Consider the following 17,996-nt stretch of genomic DNA (forward strand, 5'->3'; position numbering starts at 1 on the left):
GCTGATAATGTGCCTTGGTTTAGGTACACCTTGTAGTAGAACGTAGACAAGTCGAGCGAAGCACGTTTTTATCAAAATCAATGAATATACATCAACACATACTCTAAGCTCAAACAATGTCACCAGATGCCATTAATGCATACTGATCTACAACCAATGTTTCTTTAATCACTGTTTCGTCAATCTGCGGCTCCAGTGAGCATTATACAAACCGAACTCTACATCACCCTGCTCCGGCTTTAAGCCTCCTACCTCACACTGAGTAGGAGTCTTTGTCTTCAGACTATGGGCCTTATTCTGTAACCGTGGAAACACCGACAGCGCATTGTTCCTCCCAATCTTGACGAGATCCCTTGCGTTCAGTGTCTTCTCCACATGCTCGTCCCACCAAACTGACGCATTTGGAATACTCTCAAAGGGGTAGTCTATACTAAACATGCAAGCATCGACCCCAATCTCCGCAACAGCGCAGAGAAGCGCCGGCGTGCTAAAGTGCCCAGAAGTTGTGATGAAAACCTGCGTCCCAAAGTAGTCCCTCACAAGTCTGTCCTTGCGCATTCGCATCTGGGGGAAGCGCGCACGGTTGAGCTTGTGGTCGATACGATAGAGATCGTATGGTATGTGCTCGCCCATGTGGCCCACGACAAGTTTGAGATTGGGGAAGCGGTCCAAGACGCCGGCGGTGATGATGCCGAGGAGGTGCATGTTTACTCTGTTGGCGTAGCCTAGGGCGGAGAAGGCGAGGTGTTCGCGGCCTTTCCACATCTTTTCAGTGATTTCGTTTGTCGCAGAGCGAGGATGGATGTACACTGGCGCGCCTAATTCGTCTGCAGTGGCCCAGAACACATCGTACGCTGGATCATCATAGAATAGCATCGTGTTTCCATCTTGCCCGGCAGACTGAAAGTCGTTCAGGATGACTCCAACAAAACCTTCAAGTTTGTCCCAACACCGTCGAAGCTCTTGGCCAGCTTGTGTAGGATCATGCATACTCAATGAGCATAAGGCAGCAAATCGCGACGGGTTCTCCATCACTGCTGCGCTCAATTGGTCATTAGCAGTGGATGCCATCTTCTCCGCTCCCGCTTTATCGGCAACGCCTTGAGGCCCGGCGGAGACGAGCGAAAGTACCATTAGCTCAACGCCATTCTCATTCATTTGCTCAAGACGCGTGCCATGAACGTCGAGAAGATTCGCGCCCAGGTCGCCTCCAATGACACCTTTCGGGGCGAGGGAACCGGGCTGGAAACCACCCAATGCAGCCGCATCAGGAATGTTCCATGCTTCTTCGAGGGCGATCTTGTTCAGCATTTCGTGTCACTGTAAGTAGCGAAAGCTGCCAATAGTAAAACTATACAGGAATCAGGTTGTACTATGCTTGTAGCAATTAATAAAGCACCTTGGAAGAGACTACAGAATGAAAGCATCGATAGTTAGGTGCCACATTTAGATCTGGGGTAAAATGCGGAGACATCGCTTTCAATGTTCCGGGGTCTGGAGGTGAATGAGGGGCCATGTGGGATCTTAGCTATTGATGCAGGTGGAGACGACTCGGCAGATGGACAGTAGGTATAATTAGAGACGAAAACCGAAAACCCGCGCCAAGGAGTGATGTCACCATTTGGGGCCTCTAGAAGCATCTGTCAAGAATCAAAATAATTATGTGAAAAGAATAACTCACTCACGCTCGGAAGACACAGTCATGGTGTTCGATCACGGATAGCGGATCTTGGTCACATTGCCACAAGGAATTGAATGGAACATGTTGACTATTCCGCCCCTAAGAAATAACACCTCGCTCATCGTACATCATTATCATAATACATATAAGAAACGCCCAAGGCCCTTGGAAGCAATAAAATAGTAACGCTACGACAAGTCTACAACATCTCGGTGCGACTAGAAACTATGTTCATGTCCTACAATGCTTTAGCTGTGATACCTAGGAACAGACAAGATCAGTGCAACTTACGGCCAAGCTGCTTTCCTCGCTTGCCCATAGCCTTAGCCTGGGTCTGTTTGATCTTTGCCAGTCGAGCCCTGTAAAACAATAATGTTAACACATGTACATACACATGTACTTCTGATCCACGGCAGACACTTACTCCTCAGCAGCTTCACGCTCGATTCTCTTGACCTGGTCCCTGGCAGCTCGGACCGCAGACCTGGCAGCGAGCAATGCTCGATCAGCCTCGCGCTCTGCGTTCTCCGCCTGCATCAGGCTCTGTTTCGCACTGATGATGCTTGCATCCTCGTGGCCGCGATGGAGCACGGAATGCCTCTTCGGGCTCGTGGTGGTGTGGTGAGTTGAATGCCTTGAATCAAGGGATGGAGATGATGATCGGCGGCGGTTGAAGATAGAACGACTACGAGCCGGTGGTGAGGTCGAAGTCGGGGGAGGAGCAGTGGTGGTGTCCTTGTGGCCGAAGAGAGGCATGATGATTGTAGGTTAAGGTAGGAGGATTTGGGAAAATGCTGAGATGTTTTGTAAGACAGAAATACTGTTACTAACAAAGTTGAGAGCTTTGGAGAAAGGAGTGGGAGAGGTGTTGTACGTTTATATGCAGTGGTGCGTTTATATGATGCAGCGCTGAGGATCAAGGCATAAAACGCCGCATGATGTCAGGATCGACATTTGACACCGCGAAAGTGAGGTCATCTCTTCAGCCATAAACACTGTGCTGGGCGAACAACAACGACGTCAAAATTATCATGTTGCACATTGATTTCGTAGAACTTAGAGTTGATGTGATGCGATGAGGCTCTCTGGAAATACTCAGTGGATCTTATGGATGTTTTGGGACCCTAAGTGATCACTAGCGGAGCTTGTTCCAACGTCCTGGTCGAAGCAGCCGTCTTATCCGCGCCCAGATTCCTCAAAGTCACACCCCAAAGAGGGAAACCTGGCCATGCTGCCACGATTTCGATGGATGATACTGCGGACTAGTCTTGCTAAAGGTAAACATATATTACAGATGTCTAGGTAGATAGATATGCATTGCGCTTTGCAGCGCGGTCGTCAATGTATTCAACGCCAAATCGTTCCCAATGCTAAAGCGCTGAACGAGCGCACCTAATGCCAAAACAACAGCGCCGAGCTATGCATGTACTGTACAACCTCATTCACATTTTCCCTGGTCTTCTGGGTCCTGGCTCGTCATCTTGCCCATCGTTTTGACGAGCGATATCGCCATGACTGCGCAGCCAAAGGCAACAACTGCCATGGCAAGGTAGGTCTTCGAGCTCCGCTTTGCAAGCTTAATGTAGCAGAGCGGAGGTAAAATGTAGGCCAATGCACAAGCAGATGTAGCACCAAACAATTCAAACACAACGCCAAGATCGCACGTCATAAGGGAAAGAGTCATGGCAGAAACGACAAGAGAGGTCGTAAAGATGATATGCCGGTTCGGATGATACGGTTCATCGGGGAACCAGTAGTTGTTCATAACTTCTCGGCAGACGAAGGCCTCAAGTGGCAGGGTGGTCAACATATTGAGACCAAAGAAGAGTCGTGCAATGTTGACCATGATGTTGTCGCGTGGGAAGTTGTTCAGCACGTTGCCGGCTGTTTTTGAGCCGAAAGTGAGATAACCAGAAAAGGCCATGACAAGGCAGGCAATCAAAGATATGCCGGTAGAATAATGTGTGACACGAGCGAAGCGATCGATGGTGGGCTTTCGCAAGGACCCATATATGAGAAGTGAGTTGTGATGGCACACAAAGGCAAAAGAGATCACGCCAATTGCTTCAAAGATGCCCGAATGGATCAGGATGCCACCGCGCAATTCGCCTCGCGATTCTGCAGGCACACGGAACCCTTGCGTAACAACAGTCACAATGATGATTGCCATGCTCACAAGAGCAAGGCCACTGGCTTTCGCAAGCTTCGAGATGTCTCGATACAACGATAGCGGGTATGAAACACCAAGAACAAATAGTATGATCATGGCTCGACGATTCGTGAAGAGCCATAGGAACGACGTATCGGAGAGCGAGGGGAATAGAGCATCGAGGACCCGCGGAATGGTATCGCCGACGATGACGCAAAAGGCCACCATGCCGCCGAAAGCACTAAAAGATGTCAGTCTTCAACGGATCAGGCACTCTAAAGCGAATTCCATACAATAGCCATTGCGCCAGAGAGATAGCGACTAGCCCGGATTTTCCGAAGCAGTGCTCAACAGTGGACTGGAAAGAGTCGGTGCCGCTCAATTTGGAGTTGATGACAATCAATCGAATTGTCCAATCCACCGTAATCGTGAGCCCAACTAACAGCAGTGTGCCAGTTACAAGTCCGGCATTTCTGAAAGCGTACGGTTGTCCGATGATGCCAGCGCCCACTATACTGTTTGCCATATTCATGAACGAGCTCCGCATGCCGCTTCTTGGTCTTGCGCTTTCCAGATGATCCGCGGGGTCGAACTCTTCCGTAGCGACTGTGACGCTAGGCGCTTCTATGCCTGTTAGAAGAGGAAGCCTTTGGGTTCTCTCTCTTCCTTCTTCCACTCCGTTCGCGGAAAGATAATCATCGGTTTCGAGCTCGCTCCAATCTCCGTCGTGGGCGTCTCCGTTCATACTTGTCCGCGCAGGTTGTTCCTGGAATCGCACTCGATTCGGAGTGCGAGGAGCGCCGTCTGCGCGCGGTTGCGCGAAGCTCGACTGTCGTTTTGGCCCGCCATTCGGTCTGCCTGTGCCAGGTACGGGGGATGTGGAAGATGGTCGGGACGAGGATCGTGAAGAATAGCCAGGGGAAAGTTGTCGCGATCGGTCGATTTCAGGCTCAAGGTCAGAATCCGAATCCGCGTGCTCTTGAAGAAGGTTCTGGGACTCGCTCATACTGTCATTGTCGGGATCACAACGGCGTAACGATCAAGGAGTGATACTGTGTAGATGTGTTCGGATTAAACGTAAGACTGAATCGTGGTTCAAGAAAGCTCCCCAACGGGTGATCCTTGTAGTATCGCTAGACTATATCGGATTAGCTCACGCCACCCCTGGTCGGCAACATCAAAGACTTGTAAAAGCTATTAGACTACATACGGTGTTCAATAGGTCTTCATGTATTGATCTCACGAAATATGTGAAAATGTAAAGATTGCTTAAGATTTATTACTTGGGTATCCGGCCTTTCTTCCGAGAGGCCTCGCGCCATTTGCGGTCAAAATACATTGATTACTAGGTACTTGAAAGGTCCTGATGTACAAAGTAGACCACTCGACAAAAGTGACAAGGAGACACTCAATGTCATCCATTATTAAGGTATGCCAAAACCCTTCCATAAACTGAGTTGTCATCGTCCTACTTCGATTGTATGAGTAACAATCTACTTTATAAAATTAGATATCTTGTCTATCCTGCCGGGTTTCCTTTCCATCCGAAGGCGTGAAATAAGCGGAACAGAAATTGGCCTTCTTGCCAAACACAAATCTTTCATTAGTGCACGCTTTTATACACCTCGAATGGTGTGAAATTCAAAGTTTGACAAATCACTACTTCTCTCATGGAAACTAGAAAGGCACTTCTGTCCAACACCACTAAACTGATCTGCAAATCCCTCCAACGGTAGTCGTGAAGGAAGTATTGCCGTAATTGCGTGACATGGAAGACCCTCTATGCAAGTGATCCTAGCACCTTCCACTGTTGGATATGTACACAGTCTAAATCGGAAAGGTTAATATACGCCTCGTGAGAAGATCAGATTTTGACTCGAGAGCAATAACGGTCGTAACCAAATGAGCAGATTTGCACACGCGGCGAAGGACGCAATGCTACAACCCCAGAAACAGATTACAGTATTGACTGGACTAGCGAAGCAAATCGTGAGGTCCAGAATATTACCCCAAATTTCCCCAAATGATGGTAGCCTGGTCTAGATTGATATATATCCTCGTTCGTTACACGAGGATGCGGGGATTCGATTATAGCCGTACTGTCAATGCAACGATGTTCGGCATTAATCCTTGCAAATATCGACAAAACGGCAATCTCATTTCCAGGACTAGAGTCTCGATCTATCTCCAAAGAAAATTCTGTCCATGGAGACGGAAACTGGTTGCTTCTGCTGCTCTTCTCGGTGCTAGGAAAAAGAGCTATAAATGCACAGGAGCCCGCGGAACCTCTAGCCAGGCTCTCAGTGATCCAAAATCCACTTGCATTATCAAATACTCTAATTGATACAATCAAATCCCGTCTCTTACGATGATCGCCACCGGCGGGTTAATCCTTCTCGGAGCGCTTCTCCCAGCACTGTCGTCTGCATCTCCAATTGTCGCTGCGGGCTCCAAGCACAACGTCTATCTCGTCAAATGCCAATGGAGCGACTGCGACATCTTCTGCGATCCCGATGATGTTGCCTTGACTGCAGCTGCGTACTTCAGCGGCGGACCTGTTCCCGAAGGAACCACTCGAGCTGTAACGCCAACAAGACTAGGTCGGGTCAGTGGTCAATGGGAGGGAACCACCAAGAGCGTTCGACTTGGAACCGATGGAACATTCAAAGCGACAATCCCGACGAGTGCTCGAACGGCGAAGAAGGGTGAAATCGTAGGAGACGCAACACTAGGAGATGAGCCTTTTGTGTGCTTCAAGGATGGATCATCTCAAATCCCCCTTCGATACGACGGCGAAACCTATACCTGCACGACAGACTATTGGTGTCCAAGCATCAGCGTTGGCGAGACAGCTTGATACGAGAAGGCCTAGGAGATGAATGGAATTTCCTCGGAAGAAGAGCATTGTGAATAAAAGATTGTACATGATGTATTCATTAGCTTGTGCTTGGTGTTGTATCAAAAAAAGAGAAATTAAAGTGCTGTTACGGCCTTTCCTGTTCATCATGGTGACCTCGTAGGTATACATGTACCGATGTGATAAGACGATATTTGAAGAACACATATCTCTTACGGCTGTAACATAAATTCCACCGTAGGTTCCGACAAACTGCTAGCTATGACAACAGGCCAGAATGTCTATATGAAGAGCTCAGTTGCCATATTAATTATCGATCAGATAAAAATAGCGCATAGGCTAGATCAGCGACCATATATTGCAGTATGAAGAAAAGTAGCCGTAGTTGTAGGTTAGATATACTCTATGCGTGAAGAGATGTGCGAGATCAATTCAGGTGTAATCGGTTGGTCTGAGGCAGCCAATGAAGAGCCGTGCGGAATCGCTTAGTCAATCTTGGGCTAATGTGGCTTGGCGATCTGTCGAGCTTCGCGACAACCTCATCCAGCTTTCAAGGACCGAAGTAGGACATTGTAACAGCGCAGCAGCCTGCCATTGGCCCATCTCCACTCCCTTTCGTGATTCTATACACTGGTTGCTCATCATGGCATCCAAAAAGGTCTCCACGAACTTCGCCGTACGTCGATAAAGCCTGCACCAGATCTATTCCCCGTCATCCGTCGCTATACAAGTACCTTTCATAAATGGCTTCTGACTATTGTATGCAGAAATACACGGTTCAGCCCACTGGAATCTATGGCTTAATCAATCGTATCTTTGCGCTCGACTCAAAGCGTTCCAGCGGTGTTCCCTTAAATCCCCAATTCCGCAACCCACCCCCCGGTGCTCTCGATCCCGCAACCTACGACGACCCAGTTACGCTACCTGCCGCCGACATTGCTGAAAACCCCTACTGGAAGCGCGATGTTCGACGCCGTTACCCACAATTGTCGACTGTGACCCAGGCCGACGCCGTGGCGCTTTTGGAGGTCGGAAGTGAGGCTCAGCCAAAACAGGAATTGATTGGAGAAGCAGGCAGCAAGCAACTGGTCGCAGCGCAAGAGGCTGGTGTCAAGGGCCTGGCCGTTGCATTTGAGAAGAATACTGGATTGGCAAAGGACGTGTTGGGCCCTGGTGGCCTGCCCCCACTCCCGAGTGGGCTGCACATCGAATCGGCCGCTGGAGTCAAGAGATATAATTTGGAGCCGGAGCAGAGCTACGAGAATGCGTATGTCCATGCTCAATTCTATCCTCAATGTGTGACTGACCTTTCATAGATACCCTTGCCGAACATTCTCATAGGAAATGGGGGAAAGTGTGTTTTGGGAGATTGAGGTGGTTTGGGTATAATTATACCACAAAGCCTGTAAATACAGTAAATCGAATGTTCATTTTTGGTCTCATCAGTGTGTCAAGTATGGATTGCGTTGTTGGTGGCTTTCTTTAAAGAATGCAGTGATGGTGTCTCACGGATCGCGAAGACAACGACGTTGGTATTTCTCTCACGCCTTAGTGGCCCGAGGAGACACTTTCACTTGGTCGCAATCATCGATTTCACTTCGGGTCTTCCCGTCATGTACGGCGCGCAGAGTGAAGGTCGGCAACAGCTCTTGGCACAAGCCCGTCGCGACTACCTATTTCATGGAACTTATCCCACCTTCACTCTTCGCTCGCGCCTCGCCCACCTTCGAACCCTCCTCTGCTTCTTACCAGTACGTATCATACAGCACCATGCAAGCTCTTGCCAAAGAGCAGTCAATTCCCAGCCCTGTTATTCCCCTAGATATCATTTTCTCTTGCCGAATCTGCAATAAGTCCTTCTCGGAGATCTACGAGGACCGCGACGAAACGGTTCTAGGTCTTTCCGATGGAATAAACTCGGACGACCGTCTTGTCACTCTGGTATACCTCACCAGTTGCTGCCATGTAATATGTAGCAGACATCTTGAAGGGGGTGGTAAGTTTGGCTACAAGATCGAACCTGGGAACTGTATGTACTCAATCACTACCGTAGCACCAAACTTCCATCCAGCAGGCACTCGACCAAGTGCGCCATGCCCTGTTTGCTCAACTGAGCATGATGACCACCGACCACGGGAACTCTTCTCGGTCCGGGGATTCCACCAAGGCGAGTATGATGATGCTATTCCTGATTGCTTCTTCACCGTTCCACCACTGGAACTGGACAAACCAGGACATGATATGGAGGCATTGAGGGTAGGTAAAAAAGCAACTCGGTGATTTCAATGCTTACGCTGGCAGTTTCACTACATATCACTCATTCAATTCACACAAGACACATTTGGCTCGCACCTCAAGCTTCGAAACCAACTTACAGAAGCTCGACTTGATCTCGACAAAGCGCAAACGATCGCGTCTGGGGAATGTGCCAAAGCTCTAAGGCTCGAGAAAGAAGTTGAGCGTTTGCATGGCGTTGAAGCCGATCTGGAAAAGTTCAAGTCACGTATGCCTGCGATTGAGCACTATTTGAAGTTGATCCCGAAGCTTGCAGAGTAAGTGATTGTTTGACATGGACTATAGTTTCGGAAGTAGACTCTGACATCTAAAAGCCAGAATGACCAAATGAAACAACGACTCGCTGCACTTGGTTTCCAAATGCCTCTTGAGCCGCTCACGTTCAATGGGCGTTTTCCCTTGGATGATAAGAGCCAATGTGTCGATCTCGTAGCGGACATGCCTGGTTCCTCGTTACAGCAGACCCCGAATTCACCACAACCACCACAGCCGAGAATGTCCAGTATCGAGCAAGAACAGGCCACCGTTAATTCCAGTACGAAAAGACCATTGAAGCGCCTGCGTATCGACTCACCATTACCAGACTGGAGCATGCCTACACCACTCTTTGACCGCCGGGGAGCACAGTCTAGAGAGATGATGCCACCACCGACTAAACCGGTTTCTAAGGTGCGATCATTGAAGAAGTTTTGGCCGCCATTCTTGCGAAGCAGCGGGCGTAACATCTCCTCACCGATCTTAACCCACACCACTTACAATCAATCTCTCGGAAACGCAGTTCCAGATGACAATTCTGTTACGACCAATGCACCAATCAATGGGAATCATGAAAACCTGCATCCTTGGGCATCGCCTCGTTTCAACAGTGATGATAATCACGGGGCGGCCGACCCAGAGTCCTTCCATCCTGTCAATGGTACTGAATCGTCTACCAAACATTCCTTATTGCCTACGGAGCCATCGTATTTACGTCTCATGGATGGCCTTTCCAGAGATAATGATCTTCATCTCCTACTGAAAGACCCCCGGCAGGACTGCGCTGCAGATGTTTCACCTCTTCAAGCAAAGCCAAATCATCAAAGAGCCAGTACAGCCACATTTGGTTCAGGAAATTTGCTCAGACGTGACTTCTCGAAGAGCCTTTCTCTTAAGATGCGTCAGCATCCAAATCCTCTTCGGTCCAACCCGGTCCGACAGGAACTACGTACCCAAAGCAGTACAGACCCATATCCAGTCACACCAATTCACAATCAAGCTGGGCCTTCCATACCATCAGAAAGTGTAGTAAGTCCATTCTTTAAGAGTCAGCACCAGGTTTCGAGGTTGCACACAAAGCGGGCGGCAATCGCTGAGCAACAACGTAGTTCACATCATTTCGACGCCTATCCATCTCCAAGGACGCAAACAACGCCAATGCAACCTAATTGGCGTGGAGTTGGGGGTTTGAATGGACTGTCCTTCTTCGACTCTCCGGTCAATAACAGGAACGAGCGTATATTGTACAGCAAAAGCTTATGGCCACCTCGCCCTGAACAACCCACAACCCTTCTCACCCCGCGCAGAACCGGCCATGACGCTTTGGACCGCAGGGTTCCAACAGATACAACAGTTGATCGCTCTACCGCTGCTCGCAATAGATACTCCCATGCCCATGGATCTGAAATCTTGAGCCGGCCATTGTATAATCAAGTCGGCGGTTTTCCGCGGACCACATTGCAAAGCACCCCAGCTTTCAAACGTCTTCCTTCAGCTCTTCCCACTTTTGTTAAAGCCCCATCATCGCGTTCAAATCTCAATCGTCTTGTACAAACTGGAGTTCGGGGTAGTCAGACATCACGAATGCCCTCGTCACAAAGTCTGTCCAGCTCGCCACGGTTAACGCTATTTCCCGACTTTCGACGTCGAAGCATCAAACGATGATTTCCCTCAGAACAAGAAGCAAAGGTTGAGCACCTTGCGAACTGCAAATCTGGAAATTATGGACAATGGTGAATTCCCCTTATAATGAATCTGTACTCCCCGATGTATTTACGTTTTCACCCTTCACAGAGATCATGTAAATAAGATGCTTAAGGTCCCAGTTTTCACTATCCTATGTCCACAGTTCAACGTGAGAAGGGAAGATGAGCGTCTCTTGGTTTGATTCCACAAGTGAATGTGGAAAGGACTGATGGCCTTGGGTTGCTGAGTGCTTGAGCTAGACGAGATGAGAATAAACAATAACCAGGCTTTCCGACTCTTACACTCGAAAAATCGACGTTTATGACTGAGTAGTAACTGACATCATGTAATCCGAATATCTGATGAGCATATTAGTCACCACGCATCACTTCCAAATTTAACACGGAGGCTGTATACCTTTTGAAATAACGAGTTTACACTACATCCTGGATAAACGCGTCTCCATATGAGCCGCTTGCCCTTTACAGTAAACGGAATCAATTCATCGCAATGTGCAATATGCAATAGAAGGTATGGAAGCCTTCTAGCGTGTCATGATCCCTTTTCTCATATATTCCATTATTGTCATTGGTCCACCAAGTTGATTGTTACCACCCGGCCGGCGGAATCGGAACAACTTCAGGTTCTCCTGTTTGTCGTCACAGGGAGCCACTATGTTTCGAACGCCATCGCACAAATGAAGACCCCTGTCGCAACCCCGCTTACTCGCCCCATACTGCTCCGATCGTCGCATTTGGGTGTAGATTTGGCGTCCACTTAATCTAATCAAGCAATTTATTCTCCGGCGCGGCTCCACGAACGCAGCATAGTCGCCCTGGCGGTGGACACGATGTTTAATGAATCCAGGTAACGATTCGCTGCCTTACTCTTTCTGACTCGGAGACGGCTGTTCCGCGATGCTAGGGTCCAAATCAGTGTAGAATTTCTGCGGAACATAGAACAGTGAAGCATATAAAATGAAGAATGTTGCCCGTGGACAGACGAGTTGGAGCAGGCCGAAGCTTGATAGATCGATTAATCCTCACTGCTAAGCACACGATCAAAAGATGCTTTTCCAAAACCTCCTTGCTGCTCTAGCTGTCGCTGGTGCTGTCACTGCGGCGCCGTCTGCCAAAAGACAGGAGCGAAAGCTGAAGTGGTTCGGTATCAATGAGTCTGGCGCCGAATTTGGAGAGAAGAACTTCACTGGAGTATACGGGAAGGAGTTCATCTGGTATGATTTGAACACGATTGATGTAAGTTCCCCTGCCCAGTAATGAAACCATTCCGCAATGGTCTAACGACTGTGAAAGCAATTCATCGGCCAGGGCATGAACATGTTCCGCCTCAACTTCCTCATGGAGCGCTTGACTCCCAACAAGCTCGACGCGCCTCTCGACCCGCTCTATCTCGGCAACCTCACCCAGCAGATCAAGCACATCACCGACAAAGGCGCCTACGCCATGGTGCAGCCGCACAACTACGGCCGCTTCCACGGCGAGATCATCACCGACACTGCGGGCTTCAAGACGTGGTGGAAGAACGTGGCGGCGCAATACAAGGACAACGAGCTCGTGGTTTTCGACACGAACAACGAGTATCACGACATGGACCAAAAGCTCGTCTTCGACCTGAACCAGGCCGCCATCGACGGTGTCCGCGAAGCCGGCGCAAAGAAGCAATACATCACGCCCGAAGGAAACTCCTGGTCCGGTGCTTGGACGTGGGTGTCGTCCGGCAACGGCGCCTCCCTCGTCAACCTCAAGGACCCGGAGAACAAGCTCATCTACCAAATGCACCAGTACCTCGACACCGACGGCTCCGGCACGCATGCAGAGTGTGTCTCCGCGACAATATTTTCTGAGAGGCTGCAGGCTGCCACCAAGTGGCTCAAGGACAACAAGAAGCAGGGCGTCATTGGCGAATTTGCAGGTGGGAACAATGCACAGTGCATCTCTGCTCTCAAGGACGGCTTGAAGCATCTGGGAGACAACACGGACGTTTGGTGGGGTGCCATCTGGTGGGCTGCTGGACCTTGGTGGGGTGACTACATGTACTCAATGGAACCGACGTCCGGCGTCGCCTGGACATCTATCCTCCCGCAGATCAAGAGCTATTTCGTCTAGAGGGAAAGCTTCCTAGAGCTGTCACTCAATTCAAAGTTTGTGGTTCTTGGCCCGAGTGGCATGCTGAGGAGACTAACTCACAAAACAAAATCATTTTCGTTTCTCTTGTAGATATATTTTATGTTTATCCAGATGCTGTCTCTTGGTTTCAATCTCCATATTGATATGTGTGATATATGGCTCAATACAATGTTTCCAGACTGGCCGTCTTTCTCATTACGGCTTCCCCTCCCAAGCCTCTTTAAGATAGTCCTTCAGATTCGTAAACTTATAATCCGGATACCTCTGGTTGAACTCATCCGACACGTCCCACGAGCCCGCCAAAATCGCACTCAAGAAGTTGTTCAGGAAGACCTTCGAGTACGATTCACGGACCTCAAGCGGGAGAGACGGATGCGTCATCTGGGGGCACCACTTCGTTTGCAACGTCTTGTTCTCGACGTCCTCGTCGCTAACGTTCTCGATCGTCCACTCCCCGCCCCTGATCTCCTTGGAGAGAGCGAACAATTCGCGAATGGTCGTCCTGCAGCCGCGGATCCCGCCGATGACGGGCCAGGGGTTAGGGTCTTCGATGGCGCGCAGGAGGATCTCAGAGTCGTCTGAAATGCGGGTCAAGACGAGCGGATCGTCTTGGGATTCTGGGAGGATGGCGTGGCGGGACGATGGGTCGATGAAGAATGACCAGGTGTGGAGGTTTGGTGAAAGAGGGTTCGGGTGCGCGAAGTAGTCCATGAAGATGGATGGTTGGAAGAGTGTGTACTCCAGCACCTGTATTGTACATTGTCAATGACAAAGATTTGGAGCGAATTTGAGAACAAAGACATGTTACCTTTTTGTCTTTATTGATTTCTTTCAGATATTCAACCGTTTCGTCTTTGGGCTTGTAATCTGGGACAGGGCTCCCGTTCTTGCTAGTCGAAAGTCAATCAACCGAACGCTTGGGTTCATTGGAAAGACGACTTGAAATTTCACTCACATGCCCCACTCTGAAGGTGCGAATCTCTTCACCCCAGCCTCGATGCAAGCATCAATGAGTTTGATCTGGGCAGTATATCCTTCGCCTATGATGATCATAAAACACAAACAGATATCAAACCCCCGAAGTGCATCTACAAGAGCAGCGTGATCGGAATAATCTACGGCTTTGTATGTCACGTTTGGTTGCGACGATTCCGCGGTTTTGCTGCCCCGTGTAAAGATGGTGATGTTATGTCTCCCGGATGCAATTGTCGCTCGGAGTATCTCGGTCGCGACGTCTGTGGTTGGTGTGAGCTTCTTTCATGGTGAGTCGAGGGACATCGTGACGGAGAGCATACTTCCAGTACCGCCGGCGACAGCGATGTTCACCATACTGACTTAGTGATGGTTTGGCAAAATGGGGGAGATCACTAGGTTTGATTGATGTCCGATGCTGCTGAGAAAACAACAACACAACGGGGCGTAACTTTGTCAAGTAGTGCCCGCAGCCGACTACATTTGAGCAGTCCAGTTCTTACCCTGTCCTTTGCGGGGCAGCGCAGGTTAGGCTTCATTGTCGTTCGGATGTAGTTAGTCAGGTTGCGTCATGTAGCCGGAGCGCATGACTCGAGCCAAGGAGCACTTGAAGCAGGATAGGTATAGTCAAATGAGCTTTATCCACAGTTGAACAAGAAGACGACGACCTGTTTGGTACAAAAGTAGCATGGACACGGAATGCTTCATTGGAGAAGAGAGATATCCAAGGTCTATGTACGGAAAAACCAATCGAGCCGCATAGCTCTACTATTTCTAGTGTTCATGAATGGTCAATAAGTGGTACTGCTGGCAGTGGTTTCTCAGGTAAAGGTTTGCTCGGCAGCGGCTTGTTGACCTGGACCTCGTCTGTATATCGAGGCGGATCGTCAGGATCATCCTGATATGCATCTTCGAGCAGTCCGTCTTCCTCATTACCCACGTCGCGCATGCGCTGCCAAACTTCGTCCATGCCTCCCCACTGCGCTAGTCTTCGCTGCTCTATGGCAACCAAGACGAGCCGGTAGGCACCATACAACACGAGTAACGACGCGATGATACAACCAATGACCAGAAGTACAGTTGCCCATGGCCAATCGTAGATAAAAACACCGAACGCATTCTTCAGGGTGTTCTTTTTGCCATAATCGGCCCATTCGTCTCTGAGATATACAATGTGGCCCTTGGGAGGCGCAGGGTCGAAGCCAAAAAAGTGTCGTATCTTTGTCCAAAGAGTCGATGGAGGGGGAGGAAGGAATTTGTACTGCCGGGGCACAAGATCCACCTTCTCAACTTTCAGTTTGTACTTGACATCTTTCTTCTGGCCAGCTTGGCCGAACAGTGTGGATCCGGCCTGTACATCCGAGTTCGATATCTCGCGCTCGATCTCGATGCCTGACAGAATAACTTCAACCATCTTTTGGTCTGTGTGATTGAATGTCCAGTAACCAGGACCATCCGGCACCTTCCTCCCAATATTGTCGAACCCAATTTTCCATTTCAGTCTTCCATTGTCCCCAGGTAACTCGAATGCGCTGTAGTCATAGTCGACTTGCAGGATGCTGAATTTGGGATGTTGACACATCGAGTGCAGATGTGCTGGGCTAGACGAATCTAAGAGCGCTTCGTCTGTGCATGCAATCGCCTTGTCCAGATCCTCCCTTGCATATCCCGGGGATATTTGGCTCACGAATACAGGGGGTAGCCTTAGATATTTCGATGGAGAGGCAAGGGCGGGAAATACGGGCACGTCATTTAGAAGTAGTTGGGATCGGTCGTTCGACAAGGAGATATTGTACAACTATTGCTATAGTCAGAAACTATTGGAGAAGTATTCGTAATATTCTGCATTACCCACCAGCGAGTTCCTTGTGACAGATTCATATGTCTCCCCTTTGGGTCCTGTCAGAACGACGGGACAGTCCAGGCATGGTATATTTGCGAAGTACAGATCAGGAGTGATGGTGGTTACGGGGTCCAGTGGTGGTAGACACGAGAGGTTCTCGTCGATCGATCTGTTCAGGTAGTAGTGAGGTGATTGTTTGCTGGAGGTGAAAGCATCGGATGCGCAACTTGTGCGGACTTCCTCAGCATTGCAGAGCCACTGGAAGGCCAGGCTCAGTGCTGCTACACGAGGCGAAGGGGGACCCAAGAAGCGCATGTTTGCGACGGGCTAGTAAGGCTACGATACTGGTCTCCGGACAACACAGAAGGTTTAGTTGATAGTCTAGTAGTTGCGAAGTCAGGGCGCCATCATATCGTCGTTAGATCCTCCCAGTGAACAATCTCGGAGGACGAGTAGGAGTATTGTAGGAGTATCTATCGTACGGCGCAGACGGAGGAGGGGATAAGCCCAGATCACGGAGTACGGGATAATAGATACAATACGGTAATGCGAGACTCGTATCAGGGACAGTGTTATACCGCATTGGGAAAGAAGTGGGACTGCATGGTATTGACAGCCACACATATCTTGGCAACGTTTTTCACTAGCCACAATCAGCCACAGGCATGTTTTACTCGTAGTATCAATCCTTTGAGTGCTGTGTGGGCTGTCGCGAATTAGTCGTATTGTTCCATTCATTTTGTATATCAGCGAATGGAGAGATTCCAGTTAGTTACCGTTGTGAATAGGTACGAGTAGCACAAGAGCGTGTTGGCGGGCTCGTGACAGTAGGACCGATGATGTCATTCGTCATTGTTCCATCATCCCCAAATGTTCCCCATCACTGTGCCCTCAACCTTAACCTTCAAATCACAAAAATAACCCTATCCTCTACCTTACCAATCAATAAAGATCGATTACCTAAACCGCAATAATGTCATCGAATCAGTCGTCTACCTTCAAGTCCTTCTCGACTTCCTTCAGCTCCTCAACCATCAACGGTCAAACAACCTCACGCTCCGAACAGACCTACACAGATCCCTCGGGTACTCATGTACGTCGGACCTCTCAACAGCCCGGTCAAGCTCCTGTCGAGGAACGCATCGATTATGACAACGCTGGTCGGCGCATCGAAAACACGGACGGCGGCTCAAAGGGCCGAATCGAGGATGTGACAGACACGGACGCAGACAAGAAGTACGAGGAGAATATCGAAGACGAATATGCCAAACGAGAAGGCGGCGCATAATGGAGCTGGAAGGCAAATAATGCACATGACGGATATGTTATAGGCAAGACTTTGCTGTCTTGCCTTTGGTGGTTCTGAAGTTGGAGCTGGACTCTTCCTTGATGGATTGGGAATCGACTTTTGGTTATGGTACCACTGATTGGTAGTTATACCATGTCGGTGTCAAGGCAATATAACATCATGCACAACTTGAACACATTAGCAGGACTTTTGAATGTCCTATGTAATGTAGTCTAGTAATAACATCAAATCTGACTGTTCATTGACGTCAACAGTAGGGTCACATATTGTTCTCTGCCGTGAAGTAACGGAGAGGGTAGTCCTACAACATGACGGTAGAATCGACGGTGCTAGTGATTGGTTGCAAGGCACGGCTAATGACGGTGAACATGCCCCGTTTCAAAGCTCCTACACCCAAGAGAACACTCTAGCTCAATCGTCACCTTGGAGGCATTGGCAAAGATCTGCAGATATTGTGCCCGGCCACTTCAGTTGTGAATGCGAGCAGGATGGAAGCGATTAAATCATCATATCAGAACAGAGGCAGTGGAAATTAAGTCAATGTAGACGTAAAAGGATTCAGACCACCAAAGGTAACGTAGATGTTGCGCGTTATTATGCCCTAAAGCCCGTCCGCTTCCGCTAACTACATCTGCGCCAAAGGCTGTATCTTGGAAAGGCGCGCCCAGTGTTCACTGTCGAACAGTGGTGGGGTAAGCCAAAATCACAGAGTTTGAAGCCAACCAGTTTTCTTTCAACCAGAACAGACATCCAAGCCCAAGTTGCTAAATTGGTGAACGGAGGTCATCCGACCGTCTCTAGC

At 49.2% G+C, this 17,996-nt stretch overlaps 11 protein-coding genes across 11 annotated transcripts; 6 read left to right on the top strand and 5 right to left on the bottom strand.

Annotated features, from left to right (window-relative positions):
* Positions 1-109: 109 nt before the first annotated feature.
* On the bottom strand, positions 110-1,491 carry BU24DRAFT_479354 (amidohydrolase 2; the record flags this gene model as incomplete). The annotated part of the gene is made up of 2 exons (XM_033533071.1): positions 394-1,491; positions 110-184 (listed from the first exon to the last, which is right to left on the bottom strand). The coding sequence occupies exons 1-2, from the start codon at positions 1,309-1,311 to the stop codon at positions 110-112; spliced, it is 993 nt and encodes a 330-aa protein (XP_033386366.1). The 5' UTR covers positions 1,312-1,491.
* Positions 1,492-1,845: 354 nt separating this feature from the next.
* Positions 1,846-2,763, bottom strand: BU24DRAFT_491079 (uncharacterized protein). The gene is made up of 3 exons (XM_033533757.1): positions 2,106-2,763; positions 1,973-2,040; positions 1,846-1,919 (listed from the first exon to the last, which is right to left on the bottom strand). The coding sequence occupies exons 1-3, from the start codon at positions 2,435-2,437 to the stop codon at positions 1,900-1,902; spliced, it is 420 nt and encodes a 139-aa protein (XP_033386367.1). The 5' UTR covers positions 2,438-2,763; the 3' UTR covers positions 1,846-1,899.
* A 44-nt stretch (positions 2,764-2,807) lies between these two features.
* Positions 2,808-4,912, bottom strand: BU24DRAFT_389672 (uncharacterized protein). The gene is made up of 2 exons (XM_033525053.1): positions 4,124-4,912; positions 2,808-4,071 (listed from the first exon to the last, which is right to left on the bottom strand). The coding sequence occupies exons 1-2, from the start codon at positions 4,834-4,836 to the stop codon at positions 3,120-3,122; spliced, it is 1,665 nt and encodes a 554-aa protein (XP_033386368.1). The 5' UTR covers positions 4,837-4,912; the 3' UTR covers positions 2,808-3,119.
* A 1,243-nt stretch (positions 4,913-6,155) lies between these two features.
* BU24DRAFT_163631 (uncharacterized protein) lies at positions 6,156-7,097 on the top strand. The gene has a single exon (XM_033521408.1). It carries the CDS (start codon positions 6,199-6,201, stop codon positions 6,685-6,687), a length of 489 nt encoding a protein of 162 aa, XP_033386369.1. The 5' UTR covers positions 6,156-6,198; the 3' UTR covers positions 6,688-7,097.
* A 233-nt stretch (positions 7,098-7,330) lies between these two features.
* Positions 7,331-8,003, top strand: BU24DRAFT_432546 (21 kDa subunit of NADH dehydrogenase; the record flags this gene model as incomplete). The annotated part of the gene is made up of 2 exons (XM_033529927.1): positions 7,331-7,363; positions 7,455-8,003. 2 exons carry the CDS (start codon positions 7,331-7,333, stop codon positions 8,001-8,003), a joined length of 582 nt encoding a protein of 193 aa, XP_033386370.1.
* Positions 8,004-8,064: 61 nt separating this feature from the next.
* Positions 8,065-10,067, top strand: BU24DRAFT_479362 (uncharacterized protein; the record flags this gene model as incomplete). Its single annotated transcript, XM_033533072.1, has 4 exons — positions 8,065-8,683; positions 8,741-8,943; positions 8,989-9,239; positions 9,297-10,067. Coding segments are annotated over exons 1-4 (1,724 nt in total), but the record flags the coding sequence as incomplete, so codon positions are not given.
* A 7-nt stretch (positions 10,068-10,074) lies between these two features.
* Positions 10,075-11,116, top strand: BU24DRAFT_163691 (uncharacterized protein). Its single transcript, XM_033521409.1, has one exon. It carries the CDS (start codon positions 10,135-10,137, stop codon positions 10,900-10,902), a length of 768 nt encoding a protein of 255 aa, XP_033386372.1. The 5' UTR covers positions 10,075-10,134; the 3' UTR covers positions 10,903-11,116.
* A 511-nt stretch (positions 11,117-11,627) lies between these two features.
* Positions 11,628-13,189, top strand: BU24DRAFT_421048 (glycoside hydrolase family 5 protein). Its single transcript, XM_033527627.1, has 2 exons — positions 11,628-12,179; positions 12,237-13,189. The coding sequence occupies exons 1-2, from the start codon at positions 11,991-11,993 to the stop codon at positions 13,047-13,049; spliced, it is 1,002 nt and encodes a 333-aa protein (XP_033386373.1). The 5' UTR covers positions 11,628-11,990; the 3' UTR covers positions 13,050-13,189.
* BU24DRAFT_389680 (NAD(P)-binding protein) lies at positions 13,152-14,545 on the bottom strand. Its single transcript, XM_033525054.1, has 4 exons — positions 14,366-14,545; positions 14,026-14,305; positions 13,879-13,960; positions 13,152-13,817 (listed from the first exon to the last, which is right to left on the bottom strand). Exons 1-4 carry the CDS (start codon positions 14,397-14,399, stop codon positions 13,266-13,268), a joined length of 948 nt encoding a protein of 315 aa, XP_033386374.1. The 5' UTR covers positions 14,400-14,545; the 3' UTR covers positions 13,152-13,265.
* A 182-nt stretch (positions 14,546-14,727) lies between these two features.
* BU24DRAFT_491085 (uncharacterized protein) lies at positions 14,728-16,396 on the bottom strand. The gene is made up of 2 exons (XM_033533758.1): positions 15,898-16,396; positions 14,728-15,840 (listed from the first exon to the last, which is right to left on the bottom strand). Exons 1-2 carry the CDS (start codon positions 16,198-16,200, stop codon positions 14,824-14,826), a joined length of 1,320 nt encoding a protein of 439 aa, XP_033386375.1. The 5' UTR covers positions 16,201-16,396; the 3' UTR covers positions 14,728-14,823.
* Positions 16,397-16,597: 201 nt separating this feature from the next.
* On the top strand, positions 16,598-17,523 carry BU24DRAFT_421051 (uncharacterized protein). The gene has a single exon (XM_033527628.1). It carries the CDS (start codon positions 16,859-16,861, stop codon positions 17,171-17,173), a length of 315 nt encoding a protein of 104 aa, XP_033386376.1. The 5' UTR covers positions 16,598-16,858; the 3' UTR covers positions 17,174-17,523.
* Positions 17,524-17,996: the final 473 nt, after the last annotated feature.

The sequence above is a fragment of the Aaosphaeria arxii genome (genome assembly GCF_010015735.1).
Source record: "Aaosphaeria arxii CBS 175.79 unplaced genomic scaffold BU24scaffold_3, whole genome shotgun sequence".
NCBI lineage: Eukaryota > Fungi > Ascomycota > Dothideomycetes > Pleosporales > Aaosphaeria > Aaosphaeria arxii.